The sequence below is a fragment of the Hemicordylus capensis genome, chromosome 1 (genome assembly GCF_027244095.1).
Source record: "Hemicordylus capensis ecotype Gifberg chromosome 1, rHemCap1.1.pri, whole genome shotgun sequence".
In the NCBI taxonomy this organism is placed as follows: domain Eukaryota; kingdom Metazoa; phylum Chordata; class Lepidosauria; order Squamata; family Cordylidae; genus Hemicordylus; species Hemicordylus capensis.
The window spans coordinates 251,029,318-251,054,641 of record NC_069657.1 but is presented as its reverse complement, the minus strand read 5'-3'; the positions used below and the strand labels follow the sequence as shown (position 1 = coordinate 251,054,641).

Genomic DNA, 25,324 nt, shown 5'->3' with positions numbered 1-25,324 from the left:
CCCAGTGGGATAGCTCCGCAAGTGGGCAAAGGGAACGGTGGGCGGAGAAAAGGGAAGGAGTCGCTCAAACCAACTTCTCCGCCGAGTTAGAGCTGCCCTCCTCCTCCTCCTCCCTCCTCCTCCGCAGTGACGACCCGACTCACTAAACTCGTAGCGTCTGGCTTAGGGTTGCGGCCAAAACCGACACCTAGGGCATTTTTCTCCCTGACTTTCCTGGGATTTTGATTTCCGCTTAGTTGTATAGATCAGGCCAGAAGCTAGGGGAGAGGGGGCCCTGCTCACCCCTCTCCCGAGGCGCCTCAGAGTGAGGGAGATAATGAAGAAAATAGGGAAGGGTGGAGTTCAGGGCCATCAGGAGCTGGGCCGGCTTCTTTGAACCCATCACTCAATTATAATTACACCCCTGCCCTGGATCAGGCTCTTCCTCCCAAAACTAATAGGGCAGGGAGAAGGGTGCGCACGCAGCCTTTGGGAAAGCCGCGCACCGGCCCTTAGAAACTAGAAATTTTGCATTAAATTTCTTTATTTTCATTTGGTTGGTCTGAAAGTATCTTAGGTGAATGGAAACACTATATTTCTACATAACTCTCACGTATTCTTTATGAAAAATGCAGAGTTTGTTTCAGCTGCTGCTTCTGCCTTTGCACACTACTTGATTCGCTTCCGTGGGCGAATCTGCCCTGACCAGGCCAATAACGACAGTCAGTCGGAAGTACGGGGATTGGTCCTCACTCTGCAGGTTCAGCTTTCATTTTTAGAAGTCTCTAGTCCTTTTGCTTATCCATATAAGGCAGGCAGGATTCTAACAGTTTCCAAGAAACCAAACAATTGCATGATGTTTAAACATATTGGGAGGTCTGAATGTACTGACCTTCCTGCACTTATCCTCTCTACCCTCTTAGGTCCCCTCTCAACATACTTTCTGGTGCTGTAAGGAAGCAGAAGGGAACCCTAAGGTACAAAGACCAGCGGGGTTTGAGTCCAAAATAAATAAGAGGGTCTGGAGGTCTGCCTGGAAGTCGCACCATTTGACATGCAAACCCTCCCCCCTGCAATAATCATTCATCTATGGGGGGGGGCGGGAGAGAAACAACACTCTGCACATGCTCTAGGCATGCTCTGCCCTTTTCTTTGCACTCCATAGCTAGGGGAGAGGGTGCTCACCCTAAGGTACAAAGACCAGCGTGGTTTGAGTCCAAAATAAATAAGAGAGTCTGGAGGTCTGCCTGGAAGTCGCACCATTTGACATGCAAACCCTTCCCCCTCCCACTAATCATTCGTGTGTGGAGAGAAACAACACTCTGCACATGCTCTAAACATGTTCTGCTCTTTTCCATGCACTAAACAAGGACAGAGCTAGCGGGGAGGGTACTCACCCCTCTCCCAGTGGCCCCTTGGAGTGAGGGAGATAATGAAGACAATAGGGAGGCGGGAGCCCTCTGGATCTGAGGGGGGGGGCGTTCTTTGAACCCATCCACTATATTATGGCCTACACCCTTAACTCCCAACCAAACTTAGTGCTGAAAACAGGTTAGGGAGCCTATCTGTGCTGAGCCCTGGCTCAATGTGAGCCTTGAGGTGAAAGGGGAGGGGCCAAGGATTGGATACGATGAAGGTCTTTCCACCCTGGAGCATCGGGTTGCAGCTTGGGTGGATGCTGGTCCGCCTTGTGCTTGCCAGGCCTGAAAGCGTCTCTTGTTTCTGCTTCCACAGCACACACAGGCACTGGCTGGATCCCAGCCGAATCCTGGCTATAAGCAATGCGTGCCGGTGCCGTGACTAATTGTTGCCAGAGGACTCCTGTGAGGACTCCTCTGGCAACTGCATCCTGTCGCCATTTAATAACCCCTACTCCGCTTCCTCGCCCAGGGAGAAAGAATGGCTCAGGCTCTTTGGCTGGCGCTTGCTAACAGCAACCGGTCCGGGCACACACAGACAGAAGAGCCACCTCTGGGTGGAGATCGGCTCTCAGAAGTGGCGTCTGCCATTCCTAGTTCGTTTTAGCCCATGCACAGGCAGACGTCTCACCTTTCCGCTGGGAAAAGGAAAGAAAAAGGGTGTCTGCGGAGAGCTGGCGGGCTTCTAATCACGCTACTGGACTAACTGTAAGCCCAGGGAGTGTCTCTCAGCGTTGCTGGGATAGGGTCTGGCTGGGTCTGCCGAACTCTGTGCCCCTTTTGATCCAGAGGAGGCAGCCAGTCAGGGCTCAGAGAGGAGTCCAGTCGGAGGCTGTGTTCGAATCTCGGGCAGAATAGACCTGACTTGAGCATCTTTGTCGGGGCCCTGAGATCTATTTCCCTAAGCGAAGGGAAAGGCGCCACTGGCTAGTGAAGGTGGACACACCTAGCCATTCATATACTGGGATAGAAACTGCACCAATTTAAAAACAAAAACGTCAGAAGTTGCTTGTGAGGTTAAACCTGGTCTTAGCAACTGGAATAAACATCTGGAACCGGCAACTGATGGTTAAACCAAAACCATTTATTACTCCTGAAATGCCAAACGTCATTATACCTTAAAGTCCTACTTTTAAATTTCAAGTCGGTTAACTCCACTTCCAAAAGCGGGGGGAAATCGATCCTGAATTGGTATTATGTTGTCGGTAGGCTTCAGAACCATAACTGGATTACAGCTGTTGTCTTGATTATGTCTCTCATTAAAAAGTGCAGTTAATTATGTAGTAGTAATGAATAGGCTAATTACTCAGAGTGCCTGGGAAATATCTCTCTCCTGAGTTTAAACTGATCTGAGCTGATACTAGTTTCTGATGCAAGGACAAAAACTTGCAAAGTTGACGTTTTAAAGCAAGAAAGGAAGTTTTCCCTGATGATGTTAAAATAATTTCCTTGCAGAGTTCATATTTGTCTTTACTGTAATAATTAACTCTACAGTACACCGGCAACCTTCCTTACTATGTACTATGCTTTTTAAAGGAGGGAAACGACATTTTTGTCTTTAGTTGTTAATGTTTTCGTGGACGCTAGTATTATAGCATATTATATAACCAGGCACAAAACCAGCTATTTTTAAAAATCGAAGGTTAAATGATTCGGATCAATTTAGGCTGATAATTTGGGGAATAAGCAAACTCCTTGAAACCCCATGAGATTTCTAAATAAATTGGTGTGATCCAGCTCCATTAAACCTGTGGGAATTTAGCCACCCCTTCTATGGGATGTCGATTCCACCACACTTGGTCCCTTATCCCTTTGACCCCACTTTTGCCATTCCTTTTCCCTTTCTCTGTCTCCCCTGTATACCTGCCAACTGAGGGTGATTCTTAAAGCATTGAATGAAGTGGACTGTAGTCCAAGAAAACTTATGCCGAAATAATGTTGTTAGTCTTTCAGGTGCTATTAGACTCTTTGTAGGTTTTGCCGCAGCAGACACACAGGGCTACCCCTCTGGAGGCGATAGAACTGAGATGCGGCGAGTATTGAGGTGCCAGCGGCACTAAGGACCATGACAGCAACGTCTCAGCCCTGAATATCTTTCCCTTCGAGTCCATACGTTGTGCAGGGAGCTGCCAGGAGCAGCTATGTCCAGGTCAGTTGGTTTGGGTTCCTCCTGCAATTTTATTTAACTGGACTTCGGATCCGACTTCCAATTACAACTCTGATGTTTCAGAAATATCTCTTCCTAGAAGGTCTTGTCACATGGCCGCTTAAAGAAGAAGTGCCAAGTCAATTTGAGAGCGAAGGAAGATTTTAAGAAGGCATTGGCCAACATCCTTTGGCCTCCGCCTGCCCAGCTGCTGGGAACAGGGAGCGTTTGAGGGCAATTACGATGGGAAAGTGAGCGCCAAACTTTAGATGTCCCTCTAGCCTCGCCCCCCCCCCGTGTCCCTGGAGAAAGACTTGGGCTGGTTAACTTTTGCGCTTTCCCAAAGACAGGGAGGGGGGGAGAAGGGAGGGAGGGAGCATATTCACACCATTTTTACTGCGTGTATAACCCATCAGAGTTTTGGTTAGACGCCAATCCAATTATAGTCATTAAAAGGCAGCTCAGTGAGATAAAGTGCAGCGCGGGCCAGCTTTCCATCCCCCGCCCCCACCCATGGAAATAAAATCGATCTGTCGCCGCCATAGGAGCACCTAAGGGAAAGGCCCACTAATGGAGGGGCCTTCCCTGCTCGCATCCCCCTAGGAAGGATGACACAGACAAGGGCTTTGATTAGTTTGAATTTTATTATAGGGATATGTAGATAAAGGGGAAGGATTTGCCTTACATTTCAACAGGTAACTGTTGGATTAACGGCGTAAATAATCGACTTTACAGGGGTTCTCCCCCTCTCCTTGTCCCCTCCCTCCCCAGGAACAAAGTGGGCCATAAAGATCTTGGGAGACAGATGATCAAATGCGGGATGTTTCGAGTCAGGACTGCACAACGGAAACGAGGGTTGAAGGGGGGAACCGGACCAAGGTGCTTTCATTTGCCCCTGGCACATTCAACCCTCCCCCTTCCCCCACATTTTCAACCGACCCTGTTCACCTCTTCCTTTCCCTTCCTGTCCTCAGCATCTCTCTCTCTCTCCCTCCCACCACCTCTATCCAAACTGGCCATTCCTCTGCACTAACACTTTTTGGGAAATCTTACTCTGTCCTTCATTCCCCCCACCAAAGCAAAACAAACAAACAAACAAGGAAAGGCAGAGAAAATAGGTGGAAGATAAGAGGATATGTGGGTTTAGTTCGGTTTCCTGTGCGATAGACTCAAGTTAAAAGTTCACCTTCACCTTAATTAATCAACTAAAAATAAAAAGGGTCGCTGGAACGGACCTAAAAATACACTATTTACACAATTCCTGCCGCTTTTTGCAATACAATCCTACAGAGAGAACTGGGGGGTGGGGGTCTCCAAAGGAGGGGGGATTAAGAGCTATACACAAAAGGTCTGCAGACAGACAGCAAGAGGCGCTTCCTCGCTCCCATCTTTCCATGTACATAAGTGAGCGTTACAAAGCCATGGGTAGCCAAATGCCTGGGAATGGGGGTGGGGGTGGCGGTCTTGTGTGTCCAAGAACGATATCTTTGTTAAAAGGAGAAGAATTAATCTCGGTTTAAAGTCCTCGTCTGTTCTGCTTAAAAACAAAAAGTACAATGTGGAACATAATCCCAGAGAGCGAATAAATAACACACCAGGAGTCAAGTTGATAAGGAGGCGGCGGAGGGAGGGAGTGTAGAGCAGCAGCAGCAGCAATAGCAGGAGGTCTGATCCAGCAGCCTTTAGCCACGTGTTTGGTTGAGGGCAGGGGGTGGAAGTGGTCTGTTATTTGGGCAGGTGCTTATCTTTTCCGTTCATTTCCTAAAAAAATAATAATAATGTAATCAACTGATCGGAGCGAGAGGAAGAACATACTTGAAGAGGCCGCGGGGAAAGGATCCTTAGGTGGTTGGTTGGTGGTGGTGTGCGAGCAGAGGCGGAGAGAGAGGGCTGGTGCTGGGCGGCCATGAAAGAGAGACTGTTCGGAGGAGCTGAGAAGACCGGGGTCTGCGTGGAGGAGGATGGAGACCGACCCTGCTGCCTTCCCCCTTTGCCTTCTTTCTTTCTGCCCGCCGCCGCCGCGCCGCGCCGCGCCGCCTCACAGGACTTGGAAGCGCCACGAGGCCTGGTCTTTGTAGTCCAGGCAGTCCGGGGAGTTGAAGTTGAGCTTCCAGGAAGAGGTGGCGGCTGCTGCCGGCTCCTTGTAGTCCAGGCAGTCGGAGGAGTTGAAGGCCAGCCCGGCGCTGCCGTAGCCCGGCTGGTGGTGGTGGTGATGGTGGTGGTGGTGGTGGTGGCTGGAGCCCGGGCTGAGCGGGTGGTGCGCGTGTGGGTGCGCGCTGGCCATGGAAGAGGGCGCCATGGGGCTGAGTTGGTGCGGGTGCGCATGCGGGTGGGAGTGCATGGGCAAGTAGGAGCTGCAGTCCACGCCGCTGAAGTAGGACGACGAAGGTGGCGGCGCTGGGTAGCCTTGCCCGTAGCCGCTGCCCTGGCCGTAGGACATCGGGTAGGAAGCCGACGAGGCGCCGGAGACCGGGCGCTGCATGCAAGAGGCGCCGCTAGGAGCCAAGGGCTCGGGCACCGCGCTGGGCGAGATGGACGCCGGGCTCCAGATGGACGAGGCCGCCACGGCAGAGGGCGCGCTGCCCAGGGACGCGGCGGCGGCGGCGGAGGCAGAAGCGGATCCTGCGCCCCCTCCGCTGGCCGGGTTGCTCAAGGCCGCGCCCCCCGTCGCCGGGCCCGAGGAGTTGGAGCTGGACGAAGACGACGAGGCCGAGCTGGAGACGGCGGGCGGCGTGAACTGGCCGCTGCTCTCGGAGCCGGAGCTTTCCCGCGCCGGGGAGGACTTCTTCTTGGCCGGGCGGCTCTTGGCGCCGTTGCCGCTCTGCTGCTGCTGGCGGCACTTGGCGCGGCGGTTCTTGAACCAGACCTGCAAAAGAAGGGAGGAAGCAAGGAGGCAACAGCCCGTCAGTCCCCTGAGGAGCCGGCATGGATCCTGCCTTGTAAAGAAAGAAATGGGCCCAGCCCCACCCAGAGACCGCTCTGCTCCTCCTCGCTAAGGCCGGATTTCCAACCCTTCTCCCCAGTTAAGATCTTGGTCTCTTTAGCCCCCTCCCTACTATCCGTTCAAAAGGCACGCTGTGGTCGTGACAAAACAAGGCGAGACTCACTGCCAAAGCATCTCGCTCGAACTGTAAGGCGGATAGTGGCAAATGCCGGCGCCCGGATTAGTCCATCACCCTCCACCATCCCAATCCCACCATGTGTGAGCACTCTCCCCCTCCCCCTACGGGGCTGATCAAAAGCCACCCTCAAGTCTGGCACAGTCCTTCTCCTCTCCTCAACTTGTGAGCCTCTCTTGCACACCACTTTCCTCCAATGGGACTAGCAGTGAGCATAGTTAGCGTTGCCACACAGAATAGAAGGGCTCACCCAGAACCCTCTGGCTGAAGAAGTCCTGAAGGGGGGGCGGTGCAATCTAGCACTTCATCTATTTACGCAATGCAGTCCGATGTCCTAGTCAAAGCAACTCCAGATTCAACGTGTGACACCCGCTTACCGTGACACCCACCTTCCATTAAACACGCAGTCTCCTCACATCCCGCCCCCACCCCAGCATTGGTTTGCTCAAGTCCACTCCCTCACATTGGCCATCCTCCATCACCCATCCGGCAATCTCTCACCCAACACCTCACCATGCACATCCTCCCCAGTTAATTCCCCATGAGACCGGTAGTGCAGATGATGAACAGACCGATACAGGGCAGCCAATCTCTGCACACCCACAACACCAAACTGTCAAAAGTGGTGAGAGAGTGGCCATTTACAGCCATTTCACTGCAAGAGCCCTTGCCTAGCAAATTAAGTCTTATGGCCAGTCCTAAAAATTAGGGAAGCACCCTGCTCCTGCTGCTCAAATACCATTCTACTACAGACACCTAACAAAATCTATCCACCAAAATATGCAGCGAGAAGGATTCATCAACTACCAAGCCTTTCCAGGAGCAAGGGCAGGAAGTATGCACTTGGCACTCTTACACTACATCCCTAATAAAGCAACCACCCAGGGAAAAATAGGAGTTATCTTCTATACCTCACTATCTACTGACAGGAAGCCATTAGCAGCCAGGTTCTCAACCCATTCGTTTCCACAGAGTAATCAGCCTATCTCCAGATGCTGTCTGCAGAATCATCTCTCCTTCCACAACATTAACATTTTACCTTATTTGCCTACCCTTGAAAGGTTAATCACCAACAACCTCTATGTGCTCCATTTTGGAACAGATGCTTCTTGACTTGTAGGAGAGACTGAGACCTTCAAAGCCCAACTTCCCAAATACATTCAGATAAGAATGATGGGACGTTTTAGTCCCCTTTACCATCTCCTCAAGTCACTTCCTTTCTACTTCATTAAAAGTAGGGAACTATTCACACAGTTGCTAGGCATACCACTAGCTTTCAAGGGAAACTAAATCCATCTCTCTCTCTCTTTCTCTCTCTCTCACACCCCCCCCCCTCTTCTTTTAGTACAGGGCATCTTTAGTATTCTTCCTGGAATTTTACAGGTTTTGTGATCCAGTATAAAGTCAGTCAGTCAGTCTTCTTACTGCATGTTGCTTTTCATCCCTCAGTCTGTCAGACCCTACAGCAGCTGGCATCCCATATCACAAGTCTTGTCACTAATCACCACCTACTACTCTTTCATTCATCAGTCAACTATCCACCAGTCTACATCTCTCAAACTTCCCAGAGAACCAGTACTCTCCATTCCTTATCTTCCACTCTACTTCCATCATGAATCAAACTCTAAATAAACAAATCTAGACTCATTAGTAGTTAGTGTTGTAATGTATACACACAGTCCAAGTTGAGCTGATAGAACAGAAAGGTAAAGGGAGATGTATCACTCAATTTTTCTAGTTCATCCATCCACTCTAGAGAAACCAGCAATTCTTTCACAGCCTTCCCATCAGAGTTATCTTCTTAACAGGAAAATCATGTTGTAATCTGCAGAACATCCACCCCACACTGCCAAAGGAGTATAGTGTAATCACCACCCAGTTTGTATTAAGTACTCAATTACACCCAGTTCTTCAAAGACGTTACCAGTACAGTGTTCCAGGACGCTGTCATGTTTAACACCACCCACACTATATCACTTCACTTGTTTCACAGTTCACTTCCAAGACTTGCCTCCTCTTTACACCCCAACCCCCAATCACAGTGCACATATCTCTCTGTAATATTGCTCATCTGATTTATTCTCTATGAAAAGAGCCACAAAAAGCAACGGCCACTGTAATCGTCAACATAGCTGTCATAGTCTTCTGAACATCTAAGTACAGGCTCAGGACACTAGTTTGAGAGACCTGCAATTCCCTTTGAAGTTTTTTTGGGTTTTTGTGTGTGTGTTTTTTAGTGTTGGACAGGCCTATATGGGCCTAGACTCTGTACAATGCAAATTATATTACCTCCCCAAGGATAAAGAGGAGAATGTACCTGAGCAGCTGATGGCTATATCTCAGATACATTTAAGTAAGCCTCTATGGGAAAAAATTTCAAAATGTGGTTAAGATGGCTCATTGATCAGAGCAAGTCACTTCCCACTAGGTAGCTTTGAATCTCAGGATCATTTGAAACATTACAAATGTCCTACACACTCATCTCTGAATGTAGGAAAAAGAACTGATAACATACATATATTACAACTGCATACCTGTTGATTTAACTTCCTAGCACCACATACATGTATTAACTGATATATGGTTGTCACATGTAATGCATATAATTTTCATTCTTTTCCCCTTACACAGAAATATTTCCCATGCAGAACATCCATAAGGCTAGATGTTACCCTCAGGGAGAAAGTGGGCACACACTAGAGAAGAAGCCTGATTACATTGTTTTTAAAGGTGTGATTGTGCTTTTCTACACACATGGGCACCCTTAAAAGCTGACCTTTCCCTTCCAACCACTAGCACCTTCCCAAATCTCAAGGGGAACTGTCAGGAAGTCCTTCCTATGGCCTTTTCTCAGTGTCTAATTATTCAGCATAATCGTTGGATTCCAGGGGGTTCTCAGAGGGCCTCTAGGCAGACACACTTAGATCCAGTATGGAACAGCAGATCTCAGAGAGAGGCATACCTGGGGCTGTAAGGACGATAGGCAAAATCTCACTATCAAAACTTGGGAGAACAAGAAAAGCCAAGATCGTCCTTTCCATATCCTTTAACCAGTCTGAACCAGGAATGGTTTCAAAAAGAAACTAGATTGATTGGTCTCCACTCTTCACTCTGTGGCACCTACAGGAGCAGCAACAATAGCAGGGACTTTTCTTAGCTGTGCTTGCTTCTCTTAAGTGACCCTCAAGACACTGGAGGAACTGTGGGGGTAGGTGGACTTCTATTTATCTGAAAGTTTAATTTGGAGATTTCTACCTGTGCAAAGATTGCACTAAGAAACTTTGTCCTCCCATTGATTCTGACTGAACTACAATATGTCACACACACACACACACACACACACACACACACACACACACACCCATGGTCTAAGCAAGTCTTGTACATAGAGAGCTGGCAGCACTCAGTACCTGACTTCTTGCTGTCTGGGAGATTCAGTGTGTGGGAGATTCAGATTGGGGGTGGGGAGAAACAACTACAAGGGGAAAGCTTTACAGAATACAGTAAGACTCTGAAATGGAATCGCCAAGTCCTATGGTAGTCAGCTGAGTCCCAAGTACACACCTTAACTAGGACTGCAGCCCCATCACATTTAACTTGGAAATAAGTTGCAAAGGAAATAAATAGGATTTTGCTTCCAGGTTAGGTGGCAATTTTGACACATTTACCTTGGGAAGAAATCCCACTAAGTCTTGCTTCCAAGTAAACATTTTAAAGGTTGTCTTGCAGGTGTGTGATTAGAGTGCTATCTGCTCTAAGTCTGATGTCTTGGGCTTCACACATATTTGCTAATATTTTTTTAAAAACCACAACTTTTTCCAGGTAAGTGTAATTACGGATTTTAGATGTATACTCTGATCCTAAGCATGATGTAAAGATAGCAAGTCTCACTGAAATTAAGGGGACTTGCTTACACTAATTGGGAAAAATCCAGCAAAAGTTAGTGCAACTTACACACGCACATGCGCGCGCGCACACACACACACACTTCGCATACTTTCATGGAAGTAAGCCCATTCATTCAAAAAGGCTTTCTTCTGCATAGGCATGCTTAAGCTTGGGCTGGACATATTAATAGGAATAAGCCAGGCCTGGAGGACCAACTTTTGCGGGATTGCTGTGCTCTCTGAGCATCTAGGATCTGCATGTTCCCTTGCCAAGTATTGAAAGGGACAAAAATGGTTACTAGGAAGAGTCTATGTGGAGATAACAGAGCCAGCCAGCATGGTGTAGTGGTTAGAGTGCTGGACTAGGAGATAACAGAGCCAGCCAGCATGGTGTAGTGGTTAGAGTGCTGGACTAGGACCGGGAAGACCCAAGTAACCTACTTCATAGGGTTGTCTGAGGAGAAACTTAAGCATGTAGTACACCGCTCTGGGCTCCTTGGAGGAAGAGTGGGATATAAAATGTAAAATAAATAAATAAGGGACTGGTCTTTCAGATTGTGGCCAGACACAAGGACACACAAAAAAAGTTAGAGAGAAGAGTTACAGAACTGTAGCTGGAGATTGACCACTCTGTGTTCACTGCCACAGTCCTCTTGAACATCTTTGTTCAGCAATAAGTGCTACTGCATTCAATGGGGTTTACTCACAGGTAAGTGCACAGTGGATTGCAGAGGAAGTGTGTTATTTAGACCAGCATGAACCCCTAAGGAATGTTTGCTCCCGGACAAAAGTGCCCAGAAGGATAGAAAGCAGATTGACTAGTCCGACACTCGGCTCAGAGAAACCCCCTTTTAAAAAAAAAAAGGGTTGAAAGGGCAAACAAAAAATTATCTGCATGGAGTTGGGCTACCTCCGCAGAGGGCATCCCTATTCTGAGGAAGGAAGAAACAGAGCGGAGGACGCGAAGAACCAGAGCACCAGAGCGCCGAACTCCGTCAACCCAGTTCCCTCCTAGTCCCACTTCTTTCTTAAACCCCCGGACCTGGACTCTGGACTCCGGCAGGTTGATCTTCAGCGCCACTTCCTCTCTCATGAATATGTCCGGGTAGCGGGTCTTGGCAAAAAGGGCCTCCAGGACATCCAGCTGCGAGCGGGTGAAAGTGGTGCGTTCTCGCCTCTGCTTCCGTGGAGTAGCTGCGGGGCCCCGAGGCAGGGCAAGAGAAGAGAGAACAGAAAGACAAGCAGCGTGTAAGATCGGCCTTCGGACTCGCGATCCTGCCCGCCTTCTCGCTCAGCGATAGGTGGGGGTTGGGGGTGGGGAGAGGCTAACTTCGTCTCTCCGTCCCTCCCTACCTATAGCTCACCAGTCCATTCACCCGCGGGACACCCTTGTCCGAGAAGCCTATCGATTTATATGTAACACGAGGCTGGACAATTCCAGTCAGAACAAACAAAAACGACAGGAGGAAACAGCTAATTAGTTTTAAAGTTATAAATAACATAACAAGCCATAAAAGAAAGAGCGGGGGGGGGCACTCCAGGTAACTTTTCGGACTGGGGCTGGGACTCATAGCAAGCACACCGGGAGTTTCCTGAGCGGCCTCGCCCCTGACTCACAAAACCGGCTAACTCCGAGTACTTGGTTTTATTCTTTCGAAATCACAGCCCAGTCAAACGAAAGTATCGGAATTCAAATAGATTGTTTACAGCCCGATCCTAAAAGGACATGGGACTGAATGACTAAGTCCCAACTCAGTGGGAGTAGTAAACGCCTTTAGGATCAGAGTGTAAAACTGCAACCTTGCACCACTTTAGTTGGAGGCCAATCCCACTGAAGTAGGACTGGACTGTAGGTGAGTTCAGGATCCGGATAGTAAACACTTTTAAGTCCATAGAAGTCGGGACTTTCTGGATGACAGACACTTCTGGCTAATCCAGGTGGGAACAGAACTCATATAGTTTCCCAAAGTCCCTTCAATACGTATAGCCTTCAATGATCAGGCTATAAGTGTAACAACCTATAAAGTTATAATAAACATGCCCGGTATATTAAATCCTAATGTTTCCAGGTTACTTGATTTTGCGGCATACCCATCTGAACGAGGACATATTAATTGACTGGGCAGACAAAAGAGATAGATTTACCCCCAAAAAACCCCCAAACACCAAACATAACAGGGCCCAAGGACAAGCAACCAGCATAACCGGAAAAAAGCTGCGAAGAAATCCAGAGTAGTTCCTGATCCTGACTAGGGGTCGGGCGTGCCTGATCTACACAGGCCTTGCAAGTTCAGCATCAAAGACTTCCTCCTCCCCTTGCCCGTAGTGGATAGTTTTCAAATACAAAATAAACTTACAAAAATGTTGAGGAAGAGGGAAAAGTTTGTAGCTGGTTTATGGTCTATCTATCAAACTGCCACAGTCCACTGAATTTGTACACACACATAGATGCGTTTGTTTAATCCTCACCATTAATTTATATATATAATATGTGTGTGTATATATATATATATATATATATATATATATATATATATATATATATACACACACACACACACACACACACACACACATACACACACAGAGAGAGAATTCAGAAATGTTGCAACTCATACTTTGGATCATAAACAATTTACTGAAGGGGCTCTTGTGGGTTTTAACGGGACTTATTTCCAAGCAGGGTGCTTAAGGATTAACCGGGTTTGTTAGGCGACCATTCCAAACATTATTATATGGAGTTAAACTTTATTAAAATCAGTGGGGTTTATTTTTCAGTAAGTATTAGGCTATCGCTTCTATGGGGGAAGGAAATGAATAACCCCAGCTTGAAAAATAAAAATAAAAAATTTCAGCTTGGAAATTTATTATTTAAAAGGATCTGTTGGAAAGCCTAAAGGTAATCTCTCAAACTCCTTTCATTTTGTGTATAAACTTCTAGAGCAAGTGGAGGGATTGTTCTTTTATTGAATGGCAGTAAATTTTACCGAAGATTTCCATGGCTGGTTGGCTTGGCTTAACATGGCTGCTCAGGAATTTTGGGTGAAAGTGAAAAGAGGATGGATGCTCACCAGGATACCCCACCGAAGGGTGCAGAAGGTCCATTGCAGGTCCTGCCAGCCCCAGCCCATTCATGCCATAGGGGGGCTGTTTGAGGTAAGACATCATGCTAAAAGCTGGGAAGATTTTCCGATTTATCCACACACAAATATTTTTATTTTTTTAAGTGTCTCGTAAAATCTGGTTTTTTGGGGAAAAAATCTTCCAATGCGGTGGTTGATGGAAATCCCTGGGGCAGCAGAGCCTCTCAAAGCACACTACAGAGGAGGGGAAGGGGGAATGCACAAAACACAGAAAACAAGACAAATATCAGCATATATTTCAGAATTTCCAAGTGGAACTGACATATTTTCCTCTGTTCAGAACAAGTGCAAACACTGATCAGACTTTTATACACACACACACACACACACACACACACACACACACACACACACACCTTTGAGATAAATCAAGTTGCAATCAAGTTATATATATAGCAAGGTAGGATTGGGCTGCTGTTGCCAGAACCTGAGGGGTATACTCGTGTGAAATAGGGGCCGTAACCCAGTATACTGAAGAAGTTATGACTGCCTTTTTTGGGTTGTTGTTTTGAAGGATCTTATTCAAAGGCAAGTTCTAGAAATAATATAATTTGTTCTGTGAATTAGGCAAGTTTAAAAATCTAAAACAAGATTTTTTAAAACAATAAAAGTAATTTGCAATATTGTCCGTTTTAGGGGGGTTCTTCTTGAAACACACACACATAGACAGACAAATCTCTTAACATGGCGGACAACTTCTAAATGCAGCGAAATCAGAAAGTACCAGACAGTGAAGTGTAAGGGGGTGGAAAGGTATGGGCTGGGGAAAGTGATTTTTTTAAAGCTACAGTCATATTACCATACAATCGCCGAGGGGCTTCGAGGGAGTACAATACACAGTGATGAGGGAGATAAAGCAATTATTTTAAAAGATAATTGGATTAGAAATCAAAACGAGATACAAGAAAGAGGGGACTATAATTAATTTAAAAGACAGCAGAAGGGGGCACTTTAATTAGAAATCGCTAATGGTCTAAAAACAAACAGATTTGGGGAGCCTCTTTGAAATTCATATTCCGAAGGACTTCCTCCGACAGACGGGAAACCATAAGGAAAGGTACGGAAGGGAGGCGACCCAGTAAGTTTGCAGATTCCCTCACTGCACTTTTTTTTTCCGGGGAGGAAAGGAGAAACAAATCTGAAGGCGGGACGTTAAGTATGCTATCTTGGAAGGAAGGTCATTTTAAACCAATTTAATTCATTTCCAAATAAGTGTCTTTAGGACAGGGGTTGAAGGATCAACAAGGTGCATATTCTTGCGATATCCTACGACTGTTATATACAGCTTTACACTCAGTTTCAATTTCAAAGCCCCTTAGGGTTTTGTTGCTCCCCAACATCCATTAATTTATAAAAGGAGTTCTGGGGACGTGGTGGGCTGGCATTCGTTTATTCTCCGACGAGAGAAAGAGATCCTGAGATAAAATTCTCCAAGTCCAGATCCGGAGGCTTTTCTTTCCCCCAAGAAAGTTAATTAGGATAAAAATGGATGCATACAGATAATAAATAAGTTAGACAAACCGAGCAGAGAAATAAACTCTCAGATCTAAGGGGCAGATGGTGGCGGCATTAATCACGATTAAACACTGGCCAGAAACTTTAATTGGACCGCAGGCCATGCCATATGCCTATTTACACCAGAAAGAACAACAAATTAAAACAAAGACACAATAAATAAAAATGGGGAGAGAGAGTGGGATTTGAATTAAAGTTATCTAATTGATCCCACGTTATTAAAGATAATTTATTCCACATTAATGTAGACAATCCATATTCCCAAGACTAGGGACCTGTTGCAGTTTCCTCTAACTTTGCATGTGGTCGGGATTTCGGCTCGAGCCGCGGAGGAGGGGGTTTCCCCTCCCCACAAAAGTCCATATGGGCCTGAGAAAAGTCATGCGGAGGTTCTAAGTCTACTTACTTGGGAATGGAATGCCTTTTAAGCCACTGGAAGTTACTTGCAAGGATTTGCGGCTGGGATTGGGCCGTAAATGTGAAACCTCCAGACCGAACGTTTGGTTGCGTTGCAGCGCTGAGCTGCTCCAGATCCTCGACCCATTTTTGACGGCCCTGTAAAGGTTGCAAGTAGATTGCTTTCCGCATAAATGCCTTCGCAAGGTCTCTCCAGACCAGCGGCCTTCCGCCCCACGCTTTTTCCTTGCACACTTTCGGGGAAGGACGGCTGGAGCGAGGGATCTTAAGCCAAGACAAGTACCGTGGCTGCACCGGGGGGGAAAGAGCGCGCGGGGGGGGGGCACACAGAGAAGGAGTCAAGTGTACTTATGGGTGGCGAGCTGTGTTGAGTTCTGAGACAGAAATGCGCGGCGCGAGTGTGGGAGCCACTTTTCTGGCGGGCGCTTGCCTTCCTTGCCCTACTCAAGGCCTAGGAATGCCTCAGACTGCACCTGGCTAACATCCCCGACAAAGGGGACCCAAAGGCGAGAGGCCTGGACAAGCCAGAAACTCTGCGACTTTTTACAGCAAAGGTGAACGCGAGGCTTGTTTTTTCCGCAATAGGCCCGAGAAAGCCGCCGCCGCCGCCACCACAACTGTGGAGCAGACCAGACGCAAAACGAAACCTCCGCTTCCCACCGCAGACACATTGCCTTGCGACCACATCCCATTGGAGCGCAACGAAAGTTCCGTGCACTTCCAAGGGCAACACTCAGGAGGTCCAAGCGGTCTTCTGGCCTTCCCCGCCCCCAACTGGTCCACGAGAAAGAATGCCCGTGGGCCCCTCAGCGGAGCAGCGCCGGAGAAGCGTTGAGGGAAGGAGAGGGAAGAAGCAGGACACCGAGGGAGTCAAGCTGTCGACGACTGCCAGGCAAGAGGAGGAGGAGGAGGAGAAGAAGAAGAAGAAGAAGAAGAAGAAGAAGAAGAAGAAGAAGAAGAAGAAGAAGAAGAAGAAGAAGAAGAAGAAGAAGAAGAAGAAGAAGAAGAAGAAGAAGAAGAAGGAGTTGGAACGTGTCAGCCCAAGAGCTTGTCAAGGCTCTCTCTCGGGATCCAGGGAGCTGGAGCCCGTTCCCCACAGAGGGCGGCCGCAGCAGCAGCAGCAGCAGCAGCAGGAGGAGGACACAAAGTCGCTCCGTTCTGCCGCTTGGCTCCCTCGGTCCCAGTCGCGCGCCTTCCAGGTTCTCCCGCGTGCCAAGAGGCCGGACAGACTGAGATGTTGTGGGATATTGGGGGGCGGCCAGGAGAGAGTCTTTTTGCGAGGAGAGGCAAACAGGGCTTGGCTTTTTGGAGGGGTCCTTTCCGCAGTTGGAGGTCAGCTCGGGTCCTCCTCCGCACCTGAGGGAATGGGGCGCGCGCGCGCGCACGGAATCTCGCGTCTCTGCCAGAGAGCTCCAACTTTGACCCGCGCGCGGGGGAGCCTAGCAAAGAAAAGGCGGCGGAGGAAGAGGCAGGCAGCCGCCGAGGGGGAGCCGGCAAGCGGTGGCAGTAGCCTCCAGCGCTCCCTTCTTGCTTACCTGCACCTCAGCCCCTCATTCACGGTTCACGTGTGACAGGGAGCGAAACAGAGCGGCGAGGAGGGGAAATGTCCCTCAGCACAGCAAGGCCCCCTCCTGCCAGAGTTGCAAGCAAGGGACAGGACAGGTTACGAGGGGAAGTTTTATCCCTATTGCTTTCCACCTCCCTCTTTTCTTCTCCCATCTGCCCGCCTCCTCCAACCCAACTGGGGTATTGCGTTGCCGCTTTTGCTGTTCCAAGGGAGGAGGAGGAGGAGGAGGGAACATAGGCAGCTGCCATATACCGAGTCCATCCAGCTCAGTATTGTCTACCCTGACTGGCAGCGGCTTCTCCAAGGCTGCAGGCAGGAGTTTCTCTCAGCCCTATCTTGGAGATGCCAGGGAAGGAACTTGGAACCTTTTGCATGCAAGCAAGCATGAGGGGGGGGGAGGGGAGGCTTGCGGGTTCTTTAACTTTATTTCGTAGATACTTTTGCAAAGAGGCAGCCGTAACTTATTACTCAAGCCAACTTGGGAGGTACGGTGGGAGGAAGCTTGCTGGGGGTGGGTTGTGGGAGGCTGAGAAGAGAAAGAAAGGACTTTTCTGACTGTGCTGTTGGGATGGCCAGGTAAAGGAGTAGAAAGTCCTGCCTCACCTGTCGGAGGGGGGGAAAGTGAAATAAATCAAGCGCCTCTTTACCTTGTCGCGGTAGCTGTCTCGCCCAGTTGTTTAGGTGATTGGAAATGTAGCCTGATGAAGATTGATCACCTTTCTACTGCCCTACCCATGTATGTGAGCGCAAGGCAAATGCGTAATGCAGCCCAGCACCAATCCCCAGCCTCTCTGCGGCTGAGTGACAGCCGCCCGGGCAATGGCAGCGCGGGATGAAGTGTTACCTCCGCACGCCCCCATCCCCCACTCCACCCCAGTCCCAGCCGCGCGCGCAGCAGCCTCAGCAACTCTGCCTAGGCGCTCCCTCAGGGCAGGCGGCTGGAAGTTGCCTCAGCAGCCTACTCAAGCGGGTAGCCGGGGAGGATGGACACCTCTTGCCTCTCCTCCTTCCCCCGCCCACCCTCGCCCTTCTTCAACTTACGCGACAGCAACTGAAAGCCGCCAACTATTATGCCCTCAGAAAGAAGCAGCCAGAAGGAAGAACCCCCTCCACGCACGCGCGCCCCTCAGGCTTGGGTTCCCCTCCACTGCGAGGGCATGGCTGTTCCGTCCCCTCCCTCAGTTTGCAGAAGAATAGCGCGCAATGCGCCCTTGCGCCTCACGGGGGATTTCCACGCCCCCACCTCCAATCCGACCCCGCCACCAGCCCCAGCCCGGGTTGCTTTCCCAGGCTCACTGTTTAAACCTGCTACGCCGTCTCCTGTTGATGCTGGATGGGCGCAAGCCATACATTTCCCCATCCCTCAGTCCGTGTTTCAAACCAAAACCCAGAGACCCTTCCACCGACCTCACCCACGATCCCCACCTCCCAGTATCTCCTAAACTTCCTAAAATTAGATCTCCCTGGAGGGACCACTAGGCGCTCGTAGAGTCTCCCCGTTTGTGATGGATGGGTGGATCACACGTTTGCTCCTCCATTCCCCCTTCTCCTGCCAGCCCTTCACAACAAATCGAGGCCTCTTCCACAGCGATACCAAAAAAAGCGGCCGGGGTGGGGTGGGGTGGGGTAGGGGAAGAACGCACTACTGCTCAACAAATGAAAGTTTGACGCACCCAGTTGTGGTAGTTTAAATGTCCCGTTTCCCGTATTTTGGTGGAAATACTTCTCAAATATGGCTGCAATCCGCTGCACGCGGAGCAGAGTATCCCCACTGAACTCACTTGCCTCGTCTGAGTAATGGAATTGCAGCAGTGAGTCTCAGCAATAAAAAATAGTGATTACCTTTTCCTTCTTTTAAAAAAGAAGATAAAAATAAAAACCAGGCTCTCTGCACCCACACGGTAGCATAGCAATAATTGTGGTCAACTGGCAGTACTCTGCAAGCAAGAGCACCTGTTTCCCAGTTTAACTTCTGGGAAGGGACAGATTTTGAGGGAGAAGAAGGTGACTTTAAAAGAAACATCTATAACTACTGTTCGTTTATACAAATTTAATCCAACGTACTACTTATTCCATTCGCAACTGTTTTCTGCAGCGTAAGTGTGGCGCGTTCCTGAGCGTTCCCTTCTTCGGACAGTGTGCCCACCAATTCTTGAGTCCTACAAGTGAGCAATCACCGTTCCGTCTTTCTGCTCTTCCAGTGTAGTAGGTCTGTTGTAAAAACAACATGCACCCGGTATGGATCAAAGATACCTATATTCAATTTTTGTATATCATCTACTATACATGTACAGTAAGCAGTTATAGTTACATACCTCTATCTAGGTGGCCGTGTTGGTCCTTTCGAAGAAACATCCACAATCCAAAGTTGGCTTTTATTGAAACTTTTGGGTTGGTCCGAATAAAAACATGCCCTACTTGGGGTTGCAGATTTTAGGAACCTATAATATTTTTGACAGCGCAGAGATAAGTGCCACTTATTTTAGAGGGGCTCACTCCAAGATAATTTTGTTTTGGATTACTTACACGTACAGTTATTAATAATTAGTGGACTCTGAAGCACGTTTACTCGGAAGTAAGTTCTACTAAGGCCCATGGGACTTACTGCCTATTAAGTGTGCTTAGAATTTATGTCAATGAGTTCATATTTAGTAAAGCATATTCTGTATTGCATATAGATAATAAACATATATTTACTCGTCAGTAAGCTCCGGTGAAAGAAATTGATATGTTTCTACCCTCTTTTTTGTAACCATCAGCTTCCATCGCGAAAAAGAACATTCATCAGGATCTTACTGCAAAGTACCTTTGCCGATGAATATACATTTGGCGTACATTTGCCGCAATGTTATATAACATTTGTATATAAATATGCATTTATATACAAACGTGTTTATAAATGCATATATCGTTTAGATTGGACAGATCTATAGATAAAGGGCGTTTGTACCTAGACACTCGGAGTCGAAATCATTTCAGCAACGCGTTTTAGTAAACAAGCACACGTTTTCCTGCTTGCACACGCAGACATACACTCACACATGTACATCACACACCTACACCTCACACGCAGTGCATGGCCGTAAACTATTGAGGATATCCAGGTCGTTTTCATAAATATTAATGGACACTAATCCGCTATAAAGAATTATTGTTAAGTAAAGTTTTAATAGCAAAAGTTCTAAACACACCAAGAATAAAGTGAAAAGGAATTCTAATCATCACCACTTTTTTTTTTTAACTATCAACTGGTTGTTCACAGAATAAATGAAAGGAGATCGGGCAAGGGGACTAGTGGCCGCTGCATCAAAGTGAGTATTTCCCACCCTCTCATTATTTATTTATTTATTTATTTCGCAGACACTTTCCTTTGGAGTCCCAATGAAATACGGTTACAGAATACGAGGGAAGAAGCACACTGTTTCTTTAACTGCTTCTCAAAGGATCCGGGAGATCTTCTTAGGACCTTTAATAAGGCTTTGGTGCGGTTCTTTTGTTGATCTCTCAAAATCAACTCCTTCTAATTGAAGTTGGAGCTGAAAGCGAGCTAATGTTCAAAGGGAGTGACCGCCAGGCCCGGCGAAATTACTTTTCTTTTTTTCGTTGAGGGGACATCTAATCAAAGCGGGGGGAGAGGAGAAGAAGAGGGAGAAAAAGGAGGTTTACAAGATGCTTCTATAGCCCACAAAAGTCAGCGACACAGGCACTTCTCCGCAGAACAAAGCCGCCGCAGCCCATTCACAAAAAAGTAGAAAGATGGGGGAGGCAAATGCAGGGGGGGGGGGCAGTTCTCCCTGGGGCTAATACTTTGGCCAGAGTCTAAGCAGGGGCGAAGTGCCCCCGGGCGCCAGAGACCTCGTCCTTTTGGAAGATCATTATTCATGTGGGACCGACGTTTGTGAGGTTTCCCCCACTCTCTTCCGCAGTTCAAATCTCCAGAAAGAAGACCCTCCCTCACAGTCTACCCCTCCCCACCAAAAGTGGATTATGGATGTAAGCCAGAACAGTGATCCCCCCACCCGCACCACCACAAGCACAGCTCAGTATTAGTACTTTCATATTTTGCTCCCTTTCCTTTGTAAGAAAACAGAGAGTGCGGATTTGCAAGGTGAAGGGGAGGAGGGTGTGTGCCTTGTGTGTGTGATCCTAGTGTTGACTGGGGATACGGTGGGGGGGGGGGGCGGGGAGGCAGATTCCATAGGAATGTGTTACTTTGGCCTTCTCCAAGTAAAATTCGTAGTCTGGCAGCTGCCTAGGCTCTTCGTCTCAAGCTCCAGATGATGCGATCAAGTCTAGAGAAAAGCTCAGAGTATCAAGTAGCACTAAACCCCCACGCTTTACCTCTCTCTCTCTCTCTCTCTTTCCCTCCCCCTGTAATAAGAGTATTTGTCTAATCCCAAATTGCAGGCGAATTTCCTTAATACTCAGCACATAAAACCCATGGATTAAGGGCAGGAAAGGGGGGCACGAGCAAGACAGAGCCAGAGAAAAAGAGAGAAGCCAGAGACTCAGACACAGAAAAGTTTAGTGTGGGAGTGGAAACCGCTGAGGATTTGGGTCGCCCTCTTACAGCCCTTAAGGGAAGAGGAAAAGCAGTAGCAGCCCTTAAAGAAGAGGAAAAGCAGTAGCAGCACGAGAGGAAAGCCGAGTGGGTATTCGGAGGCTGGTTTGGGCAGCTTCAGACACATGGCCTAAGTTTGTCTCCCCTCCCTTCTCAAGAGACCCCGCTGGAAAGAACATCTCCAGTCAAGGGACAGCTTCTCCCCTCCCCACCTCTTGGAATCAGCTGGCGTTCCGCAGAGGCTCCCATTCAGGTGGTACTAACATGGGCAGACACAGGTAAGGTAAGGAGCAGCAGCAGCAGCAACTGGACTTCGCCTCGATTGACCCGCAGCCCTCCTTGGGGTAGTGCGGGTGCTGCTTGCCGGGGGGGGGGGAAGGGAAGGGAAGGCGTGTGGGGTGGAGGTGGTGTCGTGTATTCTGCAGGAAAGACGCCTCTGGGTAGACCTCAGAGCTCTGCTCCTCGCCACCCACCGCCCATAGCAGAGGGCAGCGGCCAGTTTCCTTCACTCGCAGCTTTGCCCACACTCTGGGCATTTTCAAAGCTCAGTTCCTTGGCCTCGCTACGTGTTTGTTGTCGCTGTTGTTGCTTTGTGTTCGAAGTGCCTAATTGAGCTATGACTGCGGGAAGGAGACTGGTTTGCTCGACGAAAATGTCTTCTGCCAGAGGTTTGATTCCAAGCGAAGCGATTCTTTCTCGCGCTCCCAGCCCCTCACGCCGTGTTGAAAGAAAACGGAAAGAAACCCAAACTGATCAGCGTCTTTCTAGGATGAGGAGCTGATGGTGGAGCTCTTTTAACTCTCCTCTCAGAGGGAAAAGAAGAAACCCCCTCCAGTCCTTTTCTCTTCGCATCTCATGGCCCGATACCCGCAAATAGTTAAAGGGAAGACCGTGGATGTACGGCAACTAATTCTCGCTTCCTTCAATGCGACTAGCACTTGGATCATAAGAATCTATGACTGGAAACAAGTCCCATTCATGTCAGCGAAACTAACCCTGCAATCTCATATAGACACTTGATTGGGATTAAGTCTCATTGCGCGCCACTCAATGGGTTTTACCTCTGAGAAAATCGCGCACAGGATTGGCCGCATACCTTGAAAGGAAGGTATGGTCAGGAGCAGCGCAATCCTGTACACTTTTACTCGGAAGTAAGTCCCACTGTGTTCACTAGGGCTTACTGTCCCAAGCAAGGCCACATAGGACCGCAACCAACAAAGGCAAGTGTCATTTAACAAGGGACTCGCTTTGCCAAAACGTGTTTCAAGCCAGGGCGTTTACATCTATGGGGTGTGTGTGTATGGTGTTTTTTTTTAATGGACTTGTGGGTCTCTGGTTGAGGCATGTGTCGTTCTCCTCCTCCTCCTCCTCTCACTTTAATTCGAAAGGCTTTTAACTGTTAATTAAAGCAACAAACACAACATGGCCCCACCACGCGAGCGACTAGCACGCGCAGGGGCAGCTCTGCCACGCACATGGCCGCGTCGGAAGATTCAACCCAGAGCGCCGCCAGCGCCATTTCCTGCCCTTGGCCTTTCCTAGGAGAGCGGGCTTCACGACTTGGGGGGAGGGCGAGCGAGCCCCCACCGCCGCCCAGAACCCCAGTCCTCCTCGCCGTGCCCAGTGGAGCAGCCGCCTCTCAGGGAAGAGGCAGGCTTGACTCATCCTGCGGTCAGTTCTGGCTCTTGCGCCCAAGCGGGCCACCTTCCCAGCCAGCCAGGCGCTCTCCTGGGACCAATTTAGCTGCTCCCCAGCGTGGTCCGAGGCGCGCCGCCTTCTTGCCCCCCATTCCCGCCACCACTACCGCCCTCCTCCGCAAGGACACAGTCGCAATCCCTCCATCCATCCGAGTAGCCTAATGAAATCCACGGGTAGGTGACTAGAACAGGCAGGCTCAGAGCTGGGAGAGGAGAACTTCCCTTGGGGAGCCAAAGGTGAGGAGGAGAGCCCAGGACACGGAGGGGGCCATTTCCGAAGCGGACGTCAGACGTCCAGGCTCGTTTTTTGGCCCTTCCTAATCAGATCTGGACGCTGCAGCGACGAGCACGCTGGACGCGAACTACTGGTGCCACCCAGAGCCGCGCGCGGAGAGGACCTGATTGGGGGTGGGGGGAGGAAAGGAGGGAGGGAGGGAGGCATCGCAGCTAAACAGATTGCTGGCTGCAAATTAATAAATTCTAATCTGACTCTCAGAAACCAACAAAGCGAATTAACCTACATCCGAACATACAACAAAAAGGTCTCCCTCTTGTCTCTCTTCCTCGGCCCAAATTAACCGTGGCTGTTAAAGGCGCGCGGTGGAACTTGTCCGCTTTGCAGGGTGGCGAGGAAAAAACTTGGCGGGGGAGGTGGGGGAGAGGAGAACGTGTCTGGTGCGGCGGGGATTGGAAAGGGGAGGAGAAAGAGGAACAGGGGAAGGTGGAGGGGAGGACAGGAGGGAGAGATTCTGGCCCGAATTTCACCCAGTAATCGACGGAGATAAGAGATTTAATTCATTTAGCATATGAACGCCTTCAGAAAGCGATTCTCATTATGGACACATCCAAAGGCACAAGGCGCAGGTCCCTCGTATTTACACTGGCACTTGTTATCATTTTAACCGGATTATTCACGATGTGGATTTTGTAACATATCGGGGATTCTCTTTGCATCGCTTTCTGTTCTCCCTCCCTCCCTGAACAAGCCCCCGAGCTGGATCCGGGGAGCTCCTTCTCTTTGGTCCCCCCCCCCCACCCCATGCGCTTTGCATTGATTTGAATCACCTGGGCAAGCTGGCTTACTGAGGGAAGGAGACAAAACCATAAGACTGGCTCGCGCTCGCTCTGCAAGTCCTTTGCTAGAAAACTTCTCCCACCGTGAACGATCCTTTATATTTTAAAACTATTTGAAAAATACACTTTTTGTTGTTGTTAAGCCAGTTACACTCAGAATCAAACTGCCTGTCTTTCTGCCACTAGTTTTAGACAGCCTTCAGACTTGTTGAACAGGGTGGACTGTAGTAGGGGCAGAACAAGGGCGGCAGATTTAATCTGAACAGGAAATGCTTCAAAATGTGGATGTATTGGGGGGAGGATTTCTCCCCAAACTGCCCCTAGAAAGGACAGGCCAACTCCTTTTTAAAATCATGTTCTCATTAAGGCTGCAGCCTTATGCACATTTCCTGAAGGAACCCCACTGAATTCAGTAGAATTTATTTACTAGAAAACATGCAGAGGATTGCATTGTACACTAATGCATAGGTTGAAAAAATATTGGTACTTTACACAAATGGTTCACGAAGGATTAGTGGTAGGTATCTTAAGCCAGTGAAAAGCTGAATCTTTGTGTATGGGATTTCTCCTTTGAAGCCCTGCCAAACATTAGGCCAAATACACATTAGAGCTGGGAGACCAACACAAACCCTGGAACCAAACAAAAAATACCAGTAGGTTTCCATTTCTAATTTGAAGTTCCTCAGAAAGGTTTTTCGGTGTTTTGCTTGACAATAATTACTACAAAATGAGATTTCTATTTATGACACCAAAACACTCCTGAGAATGATCAGGAATACACATATTTTATAAGAAAAGCAG

The 25,324-nt window shown here is 48.6% G+C and overlaps 1 protein-coding gene across 4 annotated transcripts; it reads right to left on the bottom strand.

Moving 5' to 3' along the window:
• Positions 1-4,168: 4,168 nt before the first annotated feature.
• Positions 4,169-18,355, bottom strand: OTX1 (orthodenticle homeobox 1). Of its 4 annotated transcripts, XM_053287642.1 has the most exons (5): positions 17,839-17,899; positions 15,614-15,762; positions 13,621-13,866; positions 11,592-11,743; positions 4,169-6,409 (listed from the first exon to the last, which is right to left on the bottom strand). In XM_053287642.1, exons 3-5 carry the CDS (start codon positions 13,715-13,717, stop codon positions 5,582-5,584), a joined length of 1,077 nt encoding a protein of 358 aa, XP_053143617.1. In that variant the 5' UTR covers positions 13,718-13,866; positions 15,614-15,762; positions 17,839-17,899; the 3' UTR covers positions 4,169-5,581. The 4 variants fall into 4 exon arrangements, with proteins under 4 accessions (XP_053143617.1, XP_053143619.1, XP_053143616.1 ...); XM_053287644.1 differs by lacking the exons at positions 15,614-15,762; positions 17,839-17,899 and adding an exon at positions 18,233-18,355; XM_053287641.1 differs by lacking the exon at positions 15,614-15,762 and having other exon boundaries at positions 17,839-18,046.
• Between the last annotated feature and the right edge of the window lie 6,969 nt (positions 18,356-25,324).